This window comes from Bos indicus, chromosome 10, assembly GCF_029378745.1.
Source record: "Bos indicus isolate NIAB-ARS_2022 breed Sahiwal x Tharparkar chromosome 10, NIAB-ARS_B.indTharparkar_mat_pri_1.0, whole genome shotgun sequence".
NCBI classification, from domain to species: Eukaryota; Metazoa; Chordata; class Mammalia; order Artiodactyla; family Bovidae; genus Bos; species Bos indicus.
This window is the reverse complement of record NC_091769.1, coordinates 36,871,065-36,894,974: the sequence shown is the minus strand read 5'-3', so window position 1 is coordinate 36,894,974 and position 23,910 is coordinate 36,871,065. Positions and strand designations below refer to the sequence as shown.

The 23,910-nt window shown below is 52.0% G+C and overlaps 1 protein-coding gene across 3 annotated transcripts; it reads right to left on the bottom strand.

The window, feature by feature from the left end:
• Window positions 1-647: 647 nt before the first annotated feature.
• On the bottom strand, window positions 648-19,254 carry TYRO3 (TYRO3 protein tyrosine kinase). 3 transcript variants are annotated; one of them, XM_070797302.1, is made up of 19 exons: window positions 19,196-19,254; window positions 15,775-15,958; window positions 15,441-15,541; window positions 14,696-14,866; window positions 13,136-13,222; window positions 12,265-12,380; window positions 9,692-9,869; window positions 8,861-9,006; window positions 8,185-8,329; window positions 7,670-7,799; window positions 7,487-7,587; window positions 7,109-7,204; window positions 6,697-6,777; window positions 6,196-6,288; window positions 5,658-5,779; window positions 5,142-5,251; window positions 4,807-4,966; window positions 4,492-4,628; window positions 648-2,113 (listed from the first exon to the last, which is right to left on the bottom strand). In XM_070797302.1, the coding sequence occupies exons 1-19, from the start codon at window positions 19,200-19,202 to the stop codon at window positions 1,723-1,725; spliced, it is 2,556 nt and encodes an 851-aa protein (XP_070653403.1). In that variant the 5' UTR covers window positions 19,203-19,254; the 3' UTR covers window positions 648-1,722. The 3 variants fall into 3 exon arrangements, with proteins under 3 accessions (XP_070653403.1, XP_070653404.1, XP_019824130.1); XM_070797303.1 differs by lacking the exon at window positions 19,196-19,254 and adding an exon at window positions 17,752-18,094; XM_019968571.2 differs by lacking the exon at window positions 19,196-19,254 and adding an exon at window positions 16,961-17,553.
• Between the last annotated feature and the right edge of the window lie 4,656 nt (window positions 19,255-23,910).

The window sequence follows — 23,910 nt, the reverse complement described above, 5'->3', positions numbered from 1 at the left end:
ATACCTGCGTCCCTCCCAGTCTTCCCACACCCCTCAACAAAGAGAGCAGCCATTTCTCACGCCTCCTGTGGCTCATTCCCATTAGCTTGCTCTAAAAGCTTCTGTAGTTTTCAGGTGGAAATACTTGAAAGCAAACTTTATGCTCTTATTTCTAATCCCCAAGAGGCTCACCATTCTCTGTGCCCACTTTTCACACTTCCTGGGTCCAGGCGACATTGTGAAGGTGAGCGCTGTCTCCACACCCAACAGAGTCTGATAGAGGGTTAGGAGGCAGCCAAATAGTCTCTTTGTCTCTCTTCCAAGATAAAGCACTTTTTCAAAACATTTGCATTTTCAAAAGGTCAATGGTAGTAGGATTATAGGTATTTGGCATTTTTAAAATGACTTTCTGCATTTTCCTAATCATCTCTAACTATGTATTATCTTTACTATAAGATTCTTTGGGACTGTCTGTAATTACAAAAGCATTTTGTGCTCAATGCAGAAAACTTGGGAAACATAAAGGAAAAAGAAAATCCCCTTAATGACATCATGTAAAGATAACAGCTGTTAATATTTTAGCATATGTCTTTTCAGACTTTTCTCTCTGCAGGGATGCTTCATTTTTGTGATCTGGAAAGAAAAGTAAACATTTAAGAGACAAAGCCTTGAGTCTTTAGTCTTCAATTTATTTCTGTTTTTAAACAGCATCTAACGGCTTGGAAAAGTCCCTAACAGCAAGGGCCTGCCCCATGCACTCCCAGAGGCTCCCCTAGTCAGGGCTGGGGTCTAGGCTCCAGTTACTCCCCTTCAGCCACACCAGTCACCAGGCCTATTTTCTCTCCATCTCTGGAGACATGGAACAGAAGAGGGTCTCCAGTTAGAGGCAAAGTTGGAACTAAGGGATGCTGCATGGAAGGACTGGGCTGAAACACAGCTGCCTTTGTTAGTCTTGGGATATTTTGGGATATGGTAGCATGCTCAGACAGGAGGGCATGAAGAGGGGCTCCTGGACTCCTCTCTGGCCTCATTCATTCCTGGGCACAGCATCCCTTCCTCTTGCCCAGCTCCTCAGTGCACTGCCTTTAAAAGCTGGGCAAAGGATGGCCCATGTCATTCAGCATTCCTGGCCGTGATCTGCTCAGCTGCTCTTTACTCCTGACCTAGACAGGATGGGTAACCGGGAAGGTGACAACGATTCAGACCTGAGTGTCCCACTACCTCACGCTACAGGGGCTTGGGACCCGACTGTACCAATCCCTTACCAATTCTCACCTAAAGGGGAATAATACAAGGGCATCTCTTTGTGAGGAGGGGCAAACCTAGGTATTTAAACCCCAAGCACAGACACAGATGGGCCCTCAGGACAGAGACGCCTCAATGCATGCACTGAAGCCGCAGGGCCGCTCAGCTGGGAGAGTAGGGGCCCCAACTTCTCTCCACACCCATGGTAACCATGGAAACATAACCACCCCCCTCTGCCAGCTGCCTGCATTTAGACAACCAGGCCTGGCCCACCTCCACCCAGCAGAGGCCTGAACTGATGCCAGGCTGGCCACAGAGTTTTGCAGGAAGAACTGGGATTGGGTGATTGGTCAGTCCAGGCTTCCAGCACAGCTCAGGAGGGCTACCACAGGAGCCTCCACGCCTTGCCGCCTGGGCTGGGGTCAGACGGGGCTTAGTCAGCCAGCACAGCGGCCGGCAGAGCCAGCCACGTGGCCCCGGATGCCCTTGGCTTGTGGGCTAACAGCTACTGTGGGGCAGTAGCCCTTGCTGCAGCAGCAGCAGCCTCTGAGACTCACTGACGGGGCTCTCTGGCTGCTGCTCCCCATGCCCAGGCTGCTCAGTCAGCTCCCCGGGGCTGAGGATGTACCGATAGTCACTGGGGGTGCCCCCCACGGCCCCCAGGCCACTGCCATCCCCCGCCCCACTGCTGGCCTGGTCCCCGCCAGGCAGCTCCAGGTCGCCTCCCTCAGTAGGCTCCTGGGCCCCCTCAAGGTTGATGTACAAGGGGTCCTGGCTGGCGGACAGTACAGACAGGCGGCCCAGGACTGTCTCCAACTCCATTCGCAGACAAGTGAAGCTCGGGCGCTGCTTGGGGTCGGCGCTCCAGCATTGGTACATGAGCTCATACCTGGGACAGAGAAAAGGGTGAGGGGAGGGAGTGAGGAGCCAGAGAAAGGGGAAGAAGGGTCCTCCTCTCAAAAGCAGAGGCCCCTTTATTATATGAAACCACAATTTAAAAAGATGTGATTGTGGAAGTTCCCTGGTGGCCTAGTGGTTAGGATTCTGGCTTTCGCTACTGTGGCCCAGATTCAATCCCTGGTCAAGGAACTGAGATCCTGCAAGCCACATGGCAAGGTCAAATATATATAAATCAAACACTGTGTGTCTGGCACTGTTTACTGGCACTATGGGTTTACTGTGTGTCTGGCACTATTTTAAGTATTTTATATTTATTACTAATTCTCACAATATTATGAAATAAGCGATTCCTACCCTACCAATGTTCAAAAAAAGGCACAGAGAGATTAAGAAAGTTGACTAAGGTCACACAGGTAGAAAGTGACGAAACCAGGTGGGTAGGGTCTGGAGTCCCTCTTCTGCTGTTTTGGGAGGGGGTGGTAGGAGTGTTTTTGTCCTGTGAAACATACCCAGGAGTCAGGGTTATTTGGAGGGGAGTGAGATTTGAGCATTCACCCTTTGTCCTAAATCCTCATCCATTCAGGGGGTCTTAAATCCTCATTATTCATGGACACCTTTGAGAATCAGAAAAGCTTCCAGCCCCTTCCCTGGCAGCAACATTTTTTATGTACAACTTTAAGAGCTTTATAGATTCCCTGAGGTCTTATTCCTATTCCCAGGGAATGCCTCATGCTGAAGGAAAAAAAAATTTTAACAGGAAGGGGCTGAGACCAGATCTAGTAAGAGCAAATGCCTGACTTTCTTGCCTGTGCCCACAATAAAAGCCCCAAACACTCCCCACATACCAGGCCTCCTGACAGGGGCCTCCAATGATGGGGGAAAATCATGCCAGACACTGAATAGGTCGTGGGAATGGTCCAGGCCATGGCTATGTGGCTGGGCTGGGCTATACTGTCAAGGCCGTGCCAGGAGCCAACTGGCGCCTGTCCACGGGCTGCCTGGTGGGAGGCCAGCTCCTGCCCACCCCCTACTAACAACACTACCTTCAGTCCTGAATGACACTAAGCCAGGGCCTGGTCCCCACTGCCCAGCAGAGCCTCTGTGGCTTCAGACGCCCAAGCAGGCTGCAGCCACTGGGAGACCAGAGTTTTCTGACCCCTGAGCTCTGCTGAGGGGGAAGCCCTGGTTTGTGCACTCAGATTTCCCTCTCTCCCACAGTCCAGCCTCAGGGTCCTTCAAAGCCCCTACCCTAGAGGAAAGAGGATCCCACCACTCAGGCTGAGTCTTCCTCTGCCTGTCTCCATTCTTGGACCTCTGGAGGTCCAACCCCAGAGCAGGAAATAGGTTTGTAGCCTCCCATCCCCTAGTACTAGTGCAAAGGTCCTCTGGGGGCCCAGGGAATCTCTGGCTTGCATGGCATGAGAGAATAATACTAGAATAGACAAGTCATAGTGGGGGTCATGTTTAATAAGCACATTCTGAAATCACATAGATCTAGGTTCAAGTCTCAACTTATTCACTTAATAGCTGTGTGACATGGGTCGTGTTACCTAACCTCTTTAATCCTAATTCCTCATCTACAAAATGGGGATAATAATAGTCTTTTCCTCATAGGGTTAGAGGAGGATTACCTGAAAGAATGCCTGTGAAGTAGCCAGTTGATGTTAGCGATACTGTGTTCTAGTCACAAGGGGTTCATGACTCTCCACCGAGTAGCAAGTGTATCACCATCCCGCCCCACTCCCAAGGGCTCCAGGCTTCCAGAAAGCAGGGAAGACAGTGCCCTTCTCCCCGGGATTGCAGTCTGTTATCTTAGGTCTCTTCTCCCCGGGGATTGCAGTCTGTTATCTTAGGTCTCTTCACTCCCCCAGAGCAGAGGCCCAGATAAGAAAGGAGCCCAGCCTCCCGCCCCCAGCGCCCCCTCCCTGTCAAGCAAGGAATGCGATGGAGCAGCAGTTTTTCCCAGCCCCCACGGAGCACTCCCGGAGGGGGAGGGAGCGCTCAGCTTTGGAGGAGTCCGAGTGGAGAACGCTAACAGGGGAACCTGCACGCACTGTTGCCCAACCCTGGACCTTCTGCCCCTGGGGGGGATTCCTGGTTCTCCCCGGAATCTGGAGAAAATGAGCAATCAGTAAAGGCTGCAGGAAGAACTATAGGATGATAAAGGAGGAGAGAAAGAAAACAGGAGTCGTAGACGAAAAAGAAAGTTCGGGGTAGAAGTCAGACTCGCCTCTAACGACAAGGATATTTCCACAAAAGTTCAGCTGAGGATCGCAGCCTCCGCCAGGACAGCAGGTGTGGTGGTAGCCAGCAGCCGAAACCCCAAACACCTGTCCCCTCCCAGAACGCCCTCCCTGGGGCACTCACACGTCCTCCATACACTCCGGAGGCTGTTTCAGGCGGTTACCGCCGATGAGGTAGTTGTAAATCTCCGCGTTCTCGATGCCAGCGTACGGCGTCTGCCCACGGGTCACGATCTCCCACATGGTCACCCCGAAGGCCCACTGGGACAGAACGAGGTTGGGGGCAGGGGTCACTAGGCCTCCTAGGCCAAGCAGTCTCCAAGCAAGCACACCTTGGGGCTCAGGGGCCTCAGGCTGGGGGCCGAGTGGGCTGGGCCCTCGGAGAGGCTCCAGGTCCACCCACACGCTAACCACAGTACTGCCGCCGCCACCTGCTCACCACGTCACTGTGCACAGTGTACAGGTTGTCAGCCAGGCTCTCCAGTGCCAGCCACTTGACGGGCAGTTTGGAGGCACAGCCCTGACGGTAGTAGTCCCCACTATAGATCTTCCGGGAGAGTCCGAAGTCAGCCACGCACACCGTCATGTCTTCTGCCAGCCTGGGAGGGGTTGGAGGATGGGGTCAGCCTTCCACCAGGCCGCAGCCTTACTAAATCCAGGGTGTCTCTGTCCCCAGGCCATCTCCTCACAGAGCAGATACTGTCCCAGGCGGGGGCTAGTTCTTCCTGGTACTGCTTCCTGCCTCCCACCCGAATCCTCCCAGAATTCACATACATGCAGTTCCGAGCAGCCAGGTCTCGGTGGATAAAGTTCCGGGAGCTCAGATACTCCATGCCACAGGCAATGTCCACCATGAACCGGACCAGGGTCTGCAGCGGCAGGTTCTGGTGGGCAGACAGGACAGCAAGCTCAGGACAGACCTAGCCAGGGCAGGAGGAACGGGATTCCCTGACCAGGAAACATAACAACTGTCCTCAGAATGGCTGAAAGGAAGCGGGTGGAGGGGCTTCCCAGAGCAAGGAAGCTTTGGCAAACCTGAGGGAGAGCACCCAAAAGTCAAGACTGTCCCAATCTGGGGCCCCACAGGGCTCCTCTCCCAGGAAGGGACCTGGCTAAGCCTCAATTCCCAGTGGGGACTTGTGAGGGAGAAGGAAGCCTGTTAGCAATAAAGGTCAGACTTAGAGACCACCTTCTCCCAGCCTACTCAAATGGCCCTGCCCACCAAGCCAACCTCTCTCCCAGGGTTTCTGTGCTTTTCCAACTCCTGGCCACCCCACCCCAGGCACTCACAAAGGGGTTCTCGCCAATCCGGGAGGAAAGCAGGAAGGCGTGCAGGTCCCCATGCTTCATGAAAGGCAGGATGACCATGGGGATGGGGAGACGGCCTTTGGCCCTGCTCCGGAGGCTCACCCCTGGGGACAAGGGAGAGTCAGCGGGGCACATAAATGTCAAGGGACAGTCCAAGCATCGGCCTGGGTCCCTACCTGCTGGTCCTACCTCTAGCCCTGGCTCTGCTACCTCTTTCCCCATAAGTTCCACACTGGCCTGGTGACTCCCCAGGAGTCATTCTGGCTGCCCCTGAATCTCTGGAGCAACTTCTCTGTCTCCTCTTCCTCTGTTCACACAAGCAGTCTTCACCTACAGGGTCTACAAACTGAGCTCCTTACCTGGAGCCTGATCAGATTTCAGCCACGCCCCTCCTTGCTATTGTGGTGTCTGCTTACTCACCAGGCAAGTCTGAGCTTCTCCCCACAGGCTGCCCTAGCACCTTGGGGGAGCACAGTTTTAGCCTCATTTTACATTTACCTCCCCCCAAGAAGGGACTCACCAACAAGCTTGGCCACGTGTGGGTGGTCAAACTCCTTCATGCAAGCCGCTTCCCTGAGGAACTCTTCAATGTCGCTCGAGGCAATGATGTCAGCTGGGGGAAAAGGAGGGAGGGAAGGAGGGAGACGTGACCACCGTGGGCGTGGGGAAACAGTCTGGTCATGAGCAGGAGGAAACCCCACAGGCTGGCCTGTCCAACATCTCCACTCGCTCATGCCTTCTCTTTGGTTTGGACAGCCAAACCACTCAAGCAACCACAGCTTTAGTCACCCCAAGTGAAATCAGAGGATAGTCACTGCTGAGGCAGAGGACAGAGGCTGGGGCACCAAGGAGTGTGGGTTTATGCCTGTGAATTATTCACGTGGCAGAGAAAGCATCCCAGTTACTGCTGACTAACACATCTTGGAAAGTCTAGGGGCCCAGCAGAGCCTGCTTCAGAATCAGCCCCCTTTCACCTCCCAAGTGACACCCTCATTCCACTATAGTGATATTCTCCACTCACCTTTCAGCATCTTTACAGCCACTTTCACAAAGGAGCCGTCCTCCTGCTTCAATTGGGCCTCCCGCACTGAACCAAACTCTCCTAGGAACCGATCCAAACAATGGTGAGTCCCCTTGACCTCCTGCCCACCCCCCACCTCCCCAGTGACCCTTCATAGGGACACAGTATCACTTTCTGGGGCCACTGAAGGAGGCTCCCTCATTCATAGCAAAACAAAGTAAGCTAGGAGTGATGACACCTCAGCCTTTCTCGACCCCAGCCTCCATTCCCCTAAATGTCCAGCAGCCAGGAGTTTATGAGCATATCCTGTTCATAGGAGCTGACCTACATCCACAGCCCCAGAGTGACATGGAAGCTAGCAGACACACCCAGCCCTGGCAGCTCAGGCCAGTCCCTGCTCAGCCCCACACACCTTTGCCTAACATCCGGCCCAGGGTGAACTGCTGCTCCGGGATCAGCACGTCTTCCAGCTTGTCCTTCAGCTCGTCGCTGATGCCCAAGCTGTCCACTGCGGGGAGGAGGCCATAAGAAAGGGAGCGACCTCTCTGGTCCTGATCCAAAACTCAGTCTGCCTCCTCCACCCCAGAAGCCACCCTCAAAGCAGAGATGAGCTTTATTTAGCTCCCCCACAGCTGGGCCAGAGACCTCAGGATAGGTCTACATGTTTTTTCCATGGTGTGCCTAGGACTCAGCAAGGTTCAAACCTATTGGTCAAATCAGTAAGAGAAAGGCAGGTGCAGGTTCAAGACAGCCCATCCCTTCCTCGTTGGACTCCCCACCACTCACTCACGTGTGGCCTCGATGCGCTCAGGCCTTTCCCGATTGAAGGACCGTGCTGCCCGGAAGTGAACAGCTGGCTCCCCCCGGGCCATGACGCTGTCAAAGGCTTGCCTAAAAGGAGACCCAGGACTTGGAGTCAGCTCCACGGTCTTCAGTCAGTGCCTACTTTTCTCTCCATGTCCCCAGCCCTTACCCAAACCGTGTCTCCTTCCTCCTCTTTCGAAGCAGGATGAGGGCCAGGGCAGCAGCCGTCACCAGGGCTGTCAGCACACCCAGGACCACAGGCACCCAGGATGTGCGGCTGTGGGGAGCACCCTGCTGGCCTGTGGGAGACAGGGGCAGTAGCACGAGCTGGGCTGACACCACGCAGGCCCTTTAGAATCTGTAAATGAGGGTCACTGAGCCTGATCCAACGGCTCCTCTCAGTCAGTAAGGGAGCAGAGTGGAAAGAGGCTCCAAAGGGAGACCCAAGAGTTCCTACTCTGTCAGCCACAGGCCCTGGCTATTGGGACCTACAGTGTGACCAGGCATTTCTGTGCTAGCTTGCATGGCATGGGGATGGAGGATGGGATACAACCCTGGCCTCAAGTGCTTGACTCTTGAGTCTTCGGGCCTCGTAGGAGGGGAGGTGCTGCCAATCTCCTCCCATCAGTCCAGGTTGCCCTGGAAAGCCTCAATCCCGTGGCCACTTCCCCTTATAGGCCTTACCTGCATGGTCATGAGAAGAGACCACCAGTGGCTGACTCCAGGGCCCACAGCCAACTGCATTGGCGACACACACACGCACAGTCAGGTCCTTCTGGGGATCCCAGCCCGTCAGGTTGGCCCTGGTCCCCTCCACTGTCAGCTCACCCTGCAGCCAGGAAAAGCCCCCATCCCACACTGAGCCTGAGGAAAAAGGCTCCAGCTGGGTAAGGCCTGAAGGCAGAAAAAGATCTCACTAGGATCATGGGCGGCTAGGAACACTGTGGGTTCAGGGGATGCAGGGACGCAACCTGCTGGGAGTCATCACATTCCTGCTGCAGGCTGCAGAGGCCTCTCCTGAACACAAACAAGGCTCAGTCTGAGAAAGCAGGGGTGGGGGATGGGAGGGAACTGAGGGGTGGAAGAGGATAAGAAGGCCTTATCTGTGTCCTCCCCTGGTTTGTGCAGGAATGTACTTCCTGCTTGACTTTCAAAGTGGACACTGGAAGCAGTCTTAACAGAAGATGGACTCCAATGAACAATGCAGCCTGCAGAGGGCAGGACGGCGTAGACTCCCAGGGGTGGTGGAAGGCCCACCACGGCCCCCAGGCTCACCAAGGACCACTAACCTGAATCTTGAAGGGCCTCGGAGCCCTGATGGCTGACTCTAGCGCACTTGGAGAGTGGAAGTTTCCCTTACCTGGGTACCGTTGTCTTGAGCCCAGGACATTTTATAGGGTCCCAGGGGGCCTTCTGAAGGGCCCTCAGGGATCACTTCTTCCCACTCCAGGATGAGGCCAGAGTCTGTGCGGATGGCATGGAGGTTCTTGGGAGCGCTGGCTGGGGCTGTTCCCAAAGAGAGAAGCTTGCTAAGAGCCCTGCTCTGCCTGTGCACCATCACTAGCCCATGTGGGCCTTCGGAACCGGCTCCGTAGAACTAAACTTCTCCAAGAGCAACAGGTGGGGGAACAGTTTGTCTGCCATTGCTGACTGCTGTCACCCGCTGTCCTGAGGAGTAAGGGCGAGCAATGGCAAGGCCCGGACCATCCCAGCGAGGCAGGGTATTGTTCTTCATCCCCTTGGTTGCTCCTCAGTGGCATCCTTCACTCTCCTCTCCTCACAGCCCTGCAGCCTCCTTCCAATTGCTAGGAACTCCATGCACGTTTGTGCTATAGGGTCACTGCGCCCTCTCTGCAGGGATTTCCCCCCAAATATGGGTCCTTCCTTCTCATTCAGACCTCAGATCTCTGTACCAGGTATTCCTGGAGCCCCCTAGGGCACTCTTTACCACCGTACTATCCAATCTTTTCTGCTTGTCTGTTCCACCCACTAGAACTAGAGCTGCTGGATGGGGGCTGGATTTATCCAGTTCACAGGTAAGCAGCAGGCACTCAGTGAAGTGCTGGCTGACTGAGGTATGATCCCCACTCTCAGGTAACCTTCTTTCAATCAACTCCATTCAGAACTGGAGCTGACACTGCCCCGCCCCTGCTCATCCCTGCCCAGGTACTCTGCTCTGTAAGTCCTTTACCTAGACCCTTCGTCCGAAAGGGCACCCAGTCAGCATATGGAGAGGGCCCCAAGGCATTGGCACAGCGAACCCTGAGGCTGTAGTTGGTGGCGGGTGTCAGATCCCGAAGCAGGCAGGTAAAAGGTGGCACAGGGACCATGACAGCCAGAACCTCCCAGTCTCCTGGGGCCTGAGTCACCTACAGAATAGCAGAAAATCAATGAGGTAAGGGAGGGAGGTTTCTTAGGCATGTGAGATGGGATGGAAGGTAGGATAGGTATGGATATGACTGGGGGCTTTAACCTATGCCTCTTCAAGTCTATCAGTGGAGTAACCAAGACATGAAAACAACCTAATGTCCACCAACAGATGGATGGATAAAGAAGATGTGGTATGTGTATATATACATTCATACATATATACCCAATGGAATATTACTCAGCCATAAAAATGAAATAATGCCATCTGCAGCAACATGGATGGACCTAGAGATTATCACACTAAGCAAAACAAGTCAGAAAGAGAAAGACAAACACCATATGATGTCACTTACATGTGGAATGTAAAATACAACAAAAATGAATATATATATGAAGCAGAAGCAGACTCACAGACATAAGGAACCGACTTGTGGTTGCCAAGGCGGGGGGTGGGGGAGAGGGAAGGATGGGGAGTTGGGGATTAGCAGATGCAAATTAGTATACATAGGATGGGTAAACAACAAGGGCCTACTGTATAGCACAAGGAACTATATTCAATGTCCTGTGATAAATCGTAGCGGAAAATAAAGAACATATATATCTATAACTGAATCACTCTGCTGTACTGCAGAAATTAACACTGTAAATCAACTATACTTCAATTAAAAAAAAAAAAAACTATCAGCAGACATTTGCAACCCATCCCCTCCCATCCTCCCCCACTGCACATTCCACACCTCTAAGTCTTTGCAAATTCTGTTCCCTTTGCTGGAAATGACCTGCTCTTCCTATGAAGAATGGAGTCCAACTCATCCTTCAAGATTCAGTGCAAATATCACTTTCTCTGTGAAACACTTTCTCAAATACTCAGTAAAATTGATGCCCCTTTGTGCTTGATGCATAATTATGTTACAGTGGATACCACTCTTTGTATTCATTTGGCAAAAAAGTTTGTTTACATTTCCATAAGTTGTTGCAGAAGAACCCAGACTTTTTGGCCAACCCAGTAACTGTTTAAATGCCAGCCCAGGGACTTCCCTGGCGGTCCAGTGGTTAAGACTTTGCCTTCCAATGCAGGGGGTGCAGTTCAATCCCTGGTTAGGGAGCCAAGATACCACATGCCTTGCAGCCAAAAAACAAAACATAAAGCAGAAGCAATGTTGTAACAAATTCAAAAAAGACTTAAAAAAAAATAAAAAATAAAAATAAATGCCAGCCCAGAGTCTCAGAGCTTCTCAAGGGCAAAGTGCCTAGGAGCTTAGGGATACCGTGAACCAGGCCTGCACCTTACACTTTGGGAACCCAGGGCAAGAGTACAAATGGGGAGATCCAGTGTACCATACGACTAAACATTATGATTTTATATGATTTTAAATGTTAAAAATCAGCTAACAGCTATTAAGTAAAATAGTTTCTATCTTAATATACTGACAAACAAAGCTACAAAACAACCCGGAAGATCAGGTTTGCATTTTTCTACAATTCTCTGAATCCTTGGAGTTCCAAGCCTGAATGAGACAGCACGAGAAGAGCCAGCCTCCAGGCAAGGGTCTGCACCGTGAGGGACATCATGTGCATGGGTGTGGACAGTGGCCTCCATACCCATTCCCCCTCAGATGGCTATCCTTGGGGCTTAGGGGTGCATGTACCTAGTGTGATCCATCCTTGAGGGGATGGAGCAGGGAGGAGCCCCATATCAGCCCCAGAAACAGATAGATTTAAGAGGAGGGGGTGTCCTGGTGAGCTGGACGGGTATATTCCCTTGGCCCTATATATTCCCTGCCCAGGGGCAAGAGGTGCCACCAAAGGAGGGCCAGAGTGGGGTCCTCTAAAGGGGGACCCTTTGCTGGGCCTTTGCTGCCCAGGAGGGCCCTTTGCTGCCCAGGAGAACTGCCTAGAACTGTTTCAAAGGTTCCCTTTAAATAACTTTGGAGTGAACAGACAAAAACGAATGAGCTGGCATTGCCTCATTTTTAGATCACCTTACTTGGCCCTCCCACTCTCTAATGTGCAGGACCTCTTCTGGGCCCCTGTCCTCTGAGGCCTGAGTTGGGGTGTGGAGCTTGAGAGTACAGGCATCAAATAAATCAAAGCTTTGGGGTTTTGCCCACATAAGTAAAACTCTTCCAGGGTATCCCCAGTCTGATCTACTGATCCGTTTTCTAGCCTGAAGAATGCACAGGTTGAACTGATCTGCCATCACTTGTTTGCTAGAGCACCCTATGATAAGGGGCAATGGCCAGGGCTGTTCCTGGTAAGGGAATGACACCTGAATAGTGGAGTCCAAGCCCCGAGGGCAAGACTAGGTAAATGTGATACCACTGTCAACAAAGTGCCACCAAGACAGCCAGAAGGAGGATGGCCAGGAGAGCCTGTCCCACTCTTTCAGCCTACCTGAACTGTACAGGATTGGATCAGGGCTCGGCCGTCAGCCCCTGGCATCCAGGCCACGCTAACGTTGCTGCTGGAGAGCTTCGTCACTGTGATGTTGAAGGGGGCTGCGGGCAGTGCTGCAGATGGGGACTTAGAGTCAGTGCCCAAGAAGGATAGAGAAAGGGAGAGAGTATGGGAGTCGAGCCATGAGTCCCTCCCTAGGGTTCCCCCACCAAAATGATGGCCACTCAGCACTCCCAGGACCACAGTAATACAGAAGCCAAGCAACCAGTAGCAGATAGCTGCTCAAACCTGGGAGAGGGCCTAGGCTGTGGAGATAGGTCGCTTCTCCCTGAATCAAGAGCCCTGTCTAATCAAGGAATAGGATAAGACCGTGGATGGGTGGGAGACACAGTATCTCGGCCTTGGGAGATACCAGTGAGAGGCAACTGGCCCTGCAGCCACAGCCCATTCCTGAGCATACATCAGCTCGCTCTCTCCCTCTGTACCCCTCCCACTGTACACAGCAGCCCTCTGGGCCTCTACCATCCTGCTAGGCTGTTTCCCCCACCCCTATTCCCTCCACAGGGGCTGGAGAAGCAAGATTGGGCATGAGCCTTGACCATCTCCTGCTAACTCCCTCCCCTGTTCCCTCCTAAGGACTCTGCTCTGAGATGGGAAATCTGCTGTGACGTCAGGTTTCTATTCTCATCGCAGCCGTGGCAGGGTCTCAGGTGCTCCCACTAGGAATGGAGCTATGCCAATTAACCCCTCATCCCCCAGATCCCAGCAGGACCGAGGCGAGTTGGAACACCAAACAATTCTAACTTCACCCACAGCCTGCAGAGAGGGCCTCTGCCTCACCGCCCCTCACTTCCTGGGGTCCTCCTACCTTGAAGATGAACAGTGGCAGTGCGAGAAGAGGCCAGGCCTTTTGGGTTGTGAGCTTCACAGGAGAACACAGTGCTCTGGGTCACCCCTGGGGCCAGAAAACCTTAATTAGCATGCCCTGAGCATCAACTCCCACTCAGTCTGGGATTGGGGAAGGGGGATAGCCAGGCTCTGGGTCTGATTAGCTTAATACCCTCCAGCCAAAAGAAAGGGTTAGACCATAGGGACAGCGATATAAATCCCAAGGCTGGGGCTCTGTTTTCTCATCTCCTGAATGGCAGAGTTGTGAGAACCAACTGATGTAACATATGTAAAGTGCACAGTAAAACACTTGAGAAATGTGACATGTGACACCCCCCCCACCTCTGGCATCCCATCTCTGGCAGACAGCACAAAGTTGCCTCCCTTTTCTGGTCACTCCTTTGCACATTCCAGAGAGCCCTTCTGTATTTGCTCTGTGCCAAAACATTGTTCTATTTGCAAATTCTCTGCCTTTCAGTAGTTCTCTGCTCCTGATGGCACGAGTCTTGTCTCCCCAATTATACTAATTCCTAGGGGGCTGGACCGATGGCTTCTCCTTCTTTTGTCCTAGGTCCCCCATGGTGCCTAGTACAGTGTGGTGTGTGGAGTAGGAGTTCAGTGAGTGCTTATTATCTAGCTGGCTGCCTGAGGGTCCCAACCACGCACTTCTAGAGAGAACTGAACCCGACCTCCCTTCTCATCTGCTGTATCACAGTGCCTCCCGAACGGGACCTGCCCTCACTTCCAACCGATTCTGCAGTTCATCGCTTTTCAAATTCCTAAGGGACTTGGCAAATCAGTGTCCATCCCTCCCAATTTGCAGTACATGAGACCAAGCTCAGATGCCCATCTTTTTCGGCCAGTTCAAGCCTCCACCAGAAACAATAACTTTGTTTCACACATAATTGAGCCTCACAAGGGCCTGAGGTGTGTGCCTGGGCATCTTGGGGTCCATGTGGGTGTGCAGGCATGGTGGCTTTGGTTTAACTGTGTAGAGACATGGCCAGATACAGTTGTTTGGGAAAGGTCTGGAGATTTTCTGGAAAGGGCCATTAGACGAGTAGGCTCGTATATTTATCTGTGCGCTGGCTCCCCCTTCCCCCTTTTCCTCCCCGATCCACGACTATCCCCAACTCTGCAGCCTGAGACTTGTCTTCTAGACAAGTCTGCCAGACACTCCTCCTAGCTCTGCGTGGGCTGGTTCCTGGCTCCTTCCCTTGGGAGGGGTGGGGGGGATGGGTGCCCTTGGTCCTACACATTCACCTCCCAGGGCCAGCTGTGCACAGCCTAGTCTGCTGTGAACTAGCCTGCTGTGAACAAAGGCAAGAGGCTCCAGCATCTCCTTAAGCACACACAGCAGGCTCACCACAAATCAGCCCACCCAGCCAGTCTAGCACACCTGACTAATGAGCTTAGTAATGGTGTAGGTCACGTTCTCAGGCACTCTGGACACTCACAACAGCAAGCTTAGTGACTGAAGCAGGTTTGAACTCTGCCAGCCTCACCACCCCTGCTCAAAGCCCCTCCGGAGGCTGCTCACCTGTGACATTTAAAACGGAAGGAGAGGGAGCTGGTTCCCCAACCTGTGTGCCTCCTCTCCACCAGATAATGGTAACAGGTTCTGGGGGCCCCACGGCCTCACAAAACAGTTGGAAAGGGGCATTGGGCGGCACTGCCAGGTCTTTTGGCTCCACAGTGAAAAATGGCACACCTAGGGGTAAAAGGCAGGTGGGGAGTGAACCTTGAGAGACAGATTCTCCCTTCTCTAACAGCCCTTCTCAAAGCCAGGGAAGAGGCAGACGGTGGGGAGCTGGGGGAGGGGCAACAAGGAAGGGGAGTGGGCGGGAGCTTTAGCAGAGTTCTGCTGGCAAGCCCCAGATCCCATTCAGGGGCCTTTGTTACTTTCTTAGTCACTTTGTTTTCCTGGGCTCAACAGCTCTGGGCTCCTGCAGCTGTGGAGCCTTCCTCCCCTCCCCCAGTCCTCCCCCTCCTGGCCTGGCCACTTGGCAGAAAAGGGTCTAGCCCCAGATGGGTGCTCAAGGCTTGTTTGTCAGACAACTGGAACTCGACTGCACCCCATAGATGATGGGTCCTAGCCGTCCATCCCCTTGGCTCTCAAATCCCCAGGTCTTGCATGTAGGGGCTGGGCCTGGAGTCTGGTGCAGTCGGGTCCCAGAAGGCAATGCGGCCGCCCAGATTCCACTGAGCTTCCTTGGGCATAGGTGTGGTCCCTAGCAGACAGCGCCTGCTCAGGTCAACACACCCCTGTGGCTCTGCCTCCTCACCTTCTACCGTGAGCCACACTGGCTGGGAGGTCTCGGTTTCGTCACCATCCTCCACCTGGCACCAGTACCGGCCCGCATCAGAGCGCTCCACTGACTTCAGGCTGTGGAAACAGGACACAGGGCCTCCCAGAGTCAAGGGGGGCAGCTCTGCTGGGCAGACTCAATGGGTTCAGCCTTCCCCCACTTCTGGAAGTAGCCACAGGTGGCCGAATTTAAAAAACAAAACCAAACCACAGACCTCTGGGCATCAGCATTGCCCTCAGCTCCCAAATCTCATGGCAAGAACACAACATGCCCCCAGACTGGCATCCCACACCCTCCCCCAGTCCTGCACCTGAGGAAGCCAATCCAGTGCTGCTCACTGACGGGGATGTACACCTGATCCATGCTGTGGACCACAGCCCCATCCTTCACCCACTGTATCTCAGGCTCTTCCATCCCCTCCACACTGCAGTTGAGCTTCACCGGCTGTCCCTGAGACACCGTCAGCTTCACTGGGGCCCCCATGAGCTTCAGGCCTGAGAGGTGGGAAAGAGAATGTGTCATTCTGCTTGACAGGCACCCTGCATCTGGAAATATCCCCCATCCTCTCCTAGCACCTAGTTTCTGTGTCAGAAGGCTCATTCCTAGCCAGTGGCCAAGGCAGCACAGGCAGGACAGTGTGGGAAGGAAGGTGGCCTAACCAGGGCTGCGGGAAGGAACACGACAAGCTCTCCAGGCACCATTTCTACCACTGCCAAGTTCCTCCCAGCTGTAAGGAAGTGACCGGTTCCCCATGCCTCCCTGCTGGGCAATGTTAAGTCGGGCCCAACCACCAAAAGGAAAGCAAGCCAGGCTGCAACAGTGGGGCGCCCTCATAGCCTGGGGCAGGTACTACCCTCGGAATCACTGCTGTACCCAGTCAGTGCAACAGGCAGCCAGCTCTCCACCCAAGGTGACAGCCCAGACCCTGCTCTGCTGTTGGCATCCTCCTGCACCCCCGCCTCTGGCAAATGTAAGGAGGAAGGGAAGGAGGGGGTGCTCCCCTGAAGTGGAGAACATATGGCTGCAAAACCACGTCAGATCAAACACATGGCAGCCTTCCTGGCAGCCGGCCGCTCTATTAATACCTGAACGTGTGCAGGGGCGGGTGCTAGGAAGGTAGGAGGTAGAAGGGAAGGGAGGGGCCCTGAGCCCAAGACCCCTGAGCTACTGTCACACCAACAGGGGGCCACCCTCTCGAACACTACCTCTGAACACACACACACACACACACACACACACACACACACACACACACACTCCTCCTGTGTGTTTTTAAGCAGTGAGGCAGAGAGGGGCAGGTGAACTATCCATATAACTGAAACCCAGTCCAGCTTCTTCCTGCCCTTTGCTGTGTGATGCTAGGCAAATTTCTGAGCTCTCTGATCCTAAGATACACACAACTCTTCCGCTCGTAAATTCCTGTCACTATTTCCCTTCCTTTTCCTCCTTTGAGATGCTGATATGGCAGCGGGGAAAGCTGTCTGAAAAGAAGGTACCTGCTTGGTGGGCTGCTGCTCTGCCCGGTGTCACTTCCTACTGCCTTCACCTTCTCAGGACCAGTCACAGGGCAAAGACGGGTAGCTTTACACCCCATACAGGACAGGCAGTCCCAGGGGTGTGTAGTGTGAACTTAGGGATCCCGGGTGCTGCAAGAAGCACTCTAGCCACAGGCAAATGCCTCAGTGGCTGTGTGGGAACACAAGGCTGAGCAAACACCAGCAACTCTGCCCCAGTCCATCATCTCCAACATGCCTGGGTTTCAGGAAGCTCAGAGCAGGCAGAGGCACTCGAGTATGCCCAGGTGTTTTCTGTGACTGGGCACTGTGAAAGCCCCTGTACCAACATGAGGTAGGGGTCCTGTGGGTGCTGAGTCCCAGCCCCAGTGGCTTCAGGGTGGACCTTCGCGTGTGGGGCGAGCAGACTGGGGTCCCTGGGACTGGGAGGGGTGAACAAACAACTCAGAACATCGAGGCGGGAAAAGCCAGTCCCTAACATCCCCCGCTGACGGCTCAGCTCGGAGCCCCACTCCTTTCCTTAGAACCCCACTAGAAGAGCCCGGACGCGAGAAAGTTGGGGGGTGGGGATCCTGACCCGAGATCCCGGAGCGAACCCACCGCTGAGTCCCCTTCCCCAGCCCCCGAGCCTCGGCCTTCCAGCTTGGAGCCCCCCGCTCGAATCTCCGGCCCGCCCAGGCCCTGGGCTCGCCCCGCTGCAGTCGCCGGGCTCCGATCCCCGCCGCGCCCCTCCGCAGCCCCCAGCTCTCCGCCGCCCCCCGGGCAGCCCCTACCTGCGGCCGCGGGCTCGGGGAGCAGCAGAACCGCCAGACCCGCCAGCAGCAGCAGCGGCGGCGGCGGCGGCCGCGGCAGCGGCGGGAGCCCCGACCGCCCCATGCTCCGCCTCAGCGCCATCGGCGGCGACGCCGCACCATGCCGGGCCCGGCCCGCGAGCGACCAGGGAGGAGGGAAGAGAGGGAGGAGGAGGAGGAGGGCCGAGGGAGGGACGGGGGCCGGCCCGGGGGGCGGCGCTGGGGCTGGGGCTCCGAGACCCGCGCCCGCTGTGTCGCCGCGGCGGCTGTCAGCCACGCGGGGTCCCCGGGGCCGCTCCTGGGCCACCGCGCTCCTTCCACAGCCGTCGCCGCCGTCGCCGCCGCCGCTGATTCATGTTCCTCTTGGAGCCACCGCCTCCTCCCCGGCTAGCCCGCCCGCCCGCAGCCCGAGCTCGTACCGCCCCCCCGCGGAACCCCGGGCGGCTCGCTCCGAGCACCAACCTAGTAGCTGCCACCCAGCCGGGCCTCCGGCCGACCTCCACCCACAGACCTCCGCAGCCCCGGCCGGCACCCGCGGTCCCAGAGAATACCCCAGTGCAGAACCCAAGGACCTGGCTGGGTCCCCTAGATGAGCACCCCAGCCACGCCCCTCCTTTCCTTAAATACACCCCAGCATCTTTTCCAACCCAGCACTCTAGATCCTTCCCTCAAAACCTTCCTAGAAACCTCTACCATACCCCAACTTTTGTCCAGACTCCGACCACAGAACCCAGCACCCTCCTTTCAGCACAGAAAATTTCCCCTGGATACTTCCAACCATCAGGCCCTGAAATTGTGGTGACTCAGTGCTCCCCCCACAGGACCTACTAGCACACCTTCATGCCTCATTCATGAGTTTTTCACCCAAATTCCCTGTATTCATATTCCACTTTCCACCCCTTTATCTCCAAGACCTTGGGCCTTGAGTCTTGAGTTCTGAGATCTTGGTAATCCTCTGGTTTTATCCGCTGTCGCCACTGTTACACTACATAGGTTAAAGCCCAATGGCCCACATCTTTGGGGGACTGTCATTCTTCCCAGTTGCTCCCTCTGCTTCTAGCCCCCATCCCTCAGGATGTGATGTGAAAGTTGGCTATGTTCTCACAATATCCAATAAAACATTAGCTATTATTAGTAGATTACCTTGCACATAGTAGGCACTCCATAAATAGACAGATGCTTGTTAAATGAATGAACAATTGCCTCAGAGCTTGGCCTGCCCCACTACCAGTAATCTAAGGGGTAGCTGTGTCCACAGACATCCTGTCTGGCTGATAAAGAGCTGGTTCCAAATCCATTTTACCAAATGTCCCCTTCCTTTTGCCCTTGCCTGTAGGGGTCCCTGGGACCAGAACTCCAGAGGGCAAGTCCCAGAAGTACTGGGTGGGGAAGAGGGACAAGCCACTCGTTTTCCCCTCTTCCTCACCTTCCATTTCCCTGAAGCCTCATTAGATCTTTCAAAGGATTCTCCTTCTGAGCAGCAGAGGCCTGCCTCTTCCTCCTCTTGGCCCCATCAATGCTTGTTTGTTTATTATACTAATGATAACAACAGCAGTTCTGGCGGCAGCCTCAGACCCAGCTGGGGGCGCCCCCAGGCGGCAGCACAGGGAAAGTGCTGTCAGAGTTGGATGGCGGGGGCCTGAGTGTCCGTTTAACTGAGAGCTCAGGCAGTCTTCTGAGGCGCTGTGGGTCGGCTTTGGGACTCTTTCCTAAAGGAAAAGTCTAGATCCGTTCCAGAATCCACAGTTTCGGAGCTCGCGCTGAGTCGGATCAGGGCAGGCAATAGTCTAGGGCTGAAGCCAGATTCACTCGGGCCGCGGCTACTGCAGCAGAGTGGCTGCTGCAGCCCTGCACTTGAGCACTTGTCATTTCTCAAGGTCCTCTCCTCCAACTCTACTCTCTGGAGGCGACTTCAAGTTTCCAATGAAAGGAAATTGTTGACTCTGGCTGACACTGGAAAGACCGCTCCTAGAGGATGTTGAACTTGGAGCCCAAACCTGGCCTTTTAACTTCCTCTTCTCCCCTATCCCAACCCTGCCCCCCATTATTTCCTGAACTCTGATGAGAATTCCAGTCCAAGGACCCTCCTTGGCCACCAGGCAAAATGGGTTTCTGGAGCACATGCCTCTGCATTCTCCACTCACACTCTTTATTTCCTTTTTTTCCTTTGTTTGGCCACTCCAGGCAGCACATGGGCTCTTAGTTCCCCTACCAGGGATTGAACCCATTCCCCTGCATTAGAAGCATGGTCTTAACCACTGGATCACCAGGGAAGTCTCTATCCTCTCACAGCCTTGACAAACTTCCTACCTCAGGTACCAGCCTGAGGGGCAGCGTACTGTCCCTGTGGGGCCTGGTGACTGGAATGCCTGCCTCCTCTACCCCTGCTTCTGAACCCCTCTCAAGTCTTAGTATTTCTGCTTGCAGAGTAGGGAGGACAGTGGAGTCCTGGCCTTCAGACTTTGTGCTCCTGCATAGAGTGCTTGCCTTCCTGAGCCCTCACAACCCACTCTTACCCGTCTTTCTGTCTCTCTGGACACAGTAAAGAAACATTCTTTAAGGATATGTGAGCAGGTGTGATTTTGTGGAAGAGGTGTGTAGGTGGGTGAGAGGGTGTGCATTATGATGTATGAGGGAGGGTGTGCATTTGTGCAAACCCTAAATGTGACTGACGCTTTGTGGGTGGATGGGGAGAGGATGTGTGTGTGTGACTGGAGGAGGTTGGCTGCCTGTGCAAATACATGCCTGCAAAAATCTCCCTTCCTTTTGTAAATGCATTGCTTGGAAGGAAACTAATCAAATCAACTGGAAATGTATTTGACCTAACATAGGAGCAGATGTCCAAGTGGTTCCTGTTCTCAAAACAGAAGCAGAGCCAGCTATGATCTATCCCACCAGAGAGGAAAGGCCAGCAGCAGCCCCTTATTATGCATGGAGCCAGGTTGGGCCTTGGCATCACCCTACTCATGTGAAATAAGTATCTGCCCATTCTCTGCCTTTTACAATCCATGACTGTCCAAGGAAGTCAAGGAGCAAGAGAAGATAAAGACAAAACTAGAAATAAAAGCCACCTGCCCATAGCAGCAGAACACCTTGAAAATAATTTCTAGCAGTCTCAGGAAGTAGCTGCTTCAGCTTTCTCAGAGTTAGGACTCCTCCTCCATGAGAGAACCAAGTCACGGGGTCATGGCAGTCTTGCTGGCCCTGTGAGCAAGGCTATATTCTTTCCCAACTACTGGTTAAAGAGGTTAAGAGTTGGGAAGTTTCCTTTAAGGAATGGGGCAGCCAACAGAATCTGTTCCTCATTGCCTTAGAGAAGCAGGGAATCTATGACTTTGGGGTTTGGAGGTGTGATGTCACGGGCGCTGGGGACTATTGCTGTACCTGCCACACGCCCCTTGCCTGAAATCTGTAAACCAGAAACAGTGCCACACCTTGCTCGGTTGACGATAAAGCAAAAAAGTAAGTTTCTAGGAGAGACCACATTCTGAAAGGGGGATTTTCAAATGAGCAGATTTTTTCCCAAAAGTAGATTTAGGAAATAGGAAGAGAGCAGTAAGTCTGGGGTTTCTGAAATAGCAAGTGAGTCCAAATATGTGGGGAAAAAAACCAACTGTACTCTTCAAAATTTCACTAAGGGATAGCCCTGAGAAGAAGTGTAGTAAGTATGTGTGTGTGAATACCATGTATCTGGCTGTATAGTTCTTTTTTTGAGCTGCTTTAATAGCTACATGGTAATTTAGGCTATTTTAAAAAACTTTTATTGTGAAATATTTTAAACATACGCACAAGTAAAACAGTATAATGAATCCCCAAAGTACCCTTTACTCTTATTCGATGATTATCTTAGCCAATTGTGTTGTATTATTCCAATTTATTTTTATCCTTTTGCTGGAGTTTTAAAACCAAATCTTAGCCATATAATTAATTTCAGTTGTAAATATTACACTGTGTATATGTAACAGGCTTTAAAAAACTCACCCATATATAGATTCAGATAGTTACATATAGAAATATTTATCAACATGTGTATATGTTACACATACACACATATTCCCTTTGTCAGCTGAGAAGGACCCAAAAGCAAGACACTCCAGTAGCAATGAGTGTATCTAGCACCCAAATCTTGGTTTCTTTTTTTTTTCTTCTTTTTTTTTTTTTTTCTTCCAAATCTTGGTTTCTAATAGCATTTTCCAATATAAGAGAACCAAGGGTCCTTGGAGAAATGGCTGATTCTAGGACTGGGGCAGGAAATATACAAGATGAGTTTGGAGCATTTTATAGTACCAGAAAGTAAGGAAGTGTTCAAAAACAAAAGCAGAAAACACAAATCAAGCATATACACACAGGGAATTCTGTCCAGTGGTTAGGACTCCAAAGTGAGGGACCTGGTTCAATCCCTGGTCACAGGACTGAAATCCCACAAGCCACACGTTATGGCCCAAACACACACACACACACACACACACACACACACACACACACGCACAATGATGCGGTATATCAAAGGGTCAAATATAAATATATGTGAATGACTATAATTTGTTAATAATTAAAAAGTATATTGTAAATTAAGAAGTTAATTCATGGAGAGCATAGACAAATCTCCCATGCAGAATTACAAATAATTTATAATTTAAATATTACAAAGGTACTCCAGCCTCAAAGAGGGGGAGGACTTCAAACTCATAACCTCAGTCTAATCATGAGAAAATCATCAGATAAATCTCATTGGCGGGATATGGCACAAAATACCCTACCAGTACTATTCTAAAGTGTCCAAGTCATCAAAAAAAAAAAAAACCCCAAAAAACCCTCTATGAAGCTGTGAAAGCCAAGAGAAGCCTAAGGAGTCATGACAATGAAATGTAATGTGGTATCCTGGATGGAACAGGAAAAGGACATTAGGGAAAAATTGAGGAAACCTGAATAAAGTATGGACTTTAGTAATACTATGTCAAATATTGGTTTATTAATACCAACAAACCTACCATATTAATGATAGATGCTACTATGTTTAAGATAAATGGAATGTTTCTTTCTTTATAATCCTGTAAAGCTAAAGCTATTCTAAAATAAAGTTTATTTTTCAAAAAGAACCACATCCATACCCAAAACATTAAAAAGAACACATTTTATTTATTGACTTGTTTATTTAGCTGCACCACTCGGCTTGCAGGATCTCAGTTCCCAACCAGAGACTGAACGTGGGCCATGACAGTGAAAGCACTGAATACTAACCACTAGACCACCAGGGAACTCCCCATACACAAAAAAATGTTTTAAAAATACTTAATAGTGTGTGTTTTAGATTTAGTTTTTCCAAACAGTCTCAAAAAGTATCATTTTACAGTAGGTTTGTTTGAATCAGGATACAAACAAATCAGGACCACATATTTAATTAATAGTCCCTTAGTGCAGTTAGACATGATAGAGCTAGACGCTTGACTAGATTTAGCTTCAATTTTTTTTTATAAAGGCTTCCTAGGATGTGTTTTACACTTTCAGTGGCATCATATCAGAGGGCACATTATGCCCAGTGGCCCACTTTCAGTGACGTTAAGATTCATCAGTAGGTTAAAAAGTTGGCCACCTGATCCATCCATCCAAAGTTCTCATCAACCTTTTACCTAATAGTTTTATCAATCATTGATGATCATTGCCTGCAGTAATTATGTCATTAGTGGTTGCAAACAATGATTTTCTATATCCAGTCTTCCTGCATTTTTGGATTCAGTTTCCCTCCCTCACTCACCATTAACTTCTGACCAGCCAGTACTATTTGGATTCCAAGGTTGGCTAAATCCTAGCAGCTGAAATTTACTACTGCAGTTGAAACCAAGAGAGTTAAAGAAGAATTTTATAGAATACGTGGAAAATTGCTAGAAAGGCCAATTCTTGGTTCCTATTAGAGACTGAGTGAATCAGAAACTCAGATGTGGCCCAGAAATCTGGCTTAACAAGCCCTCCAGGTGTTTCTGACACTGCTAACATTGGCTGTCCTAAGATGGCCTTCAATCAAGCAATGATTTACTAAGGTCATATGAGCATGGCAATATACTGGGTGCTGAGCATGATGGATGCAAAAAAGAAGGCCTGATTTCCCCCAAGGAACTCAAAGTTTACACAAGGGAACAGTGC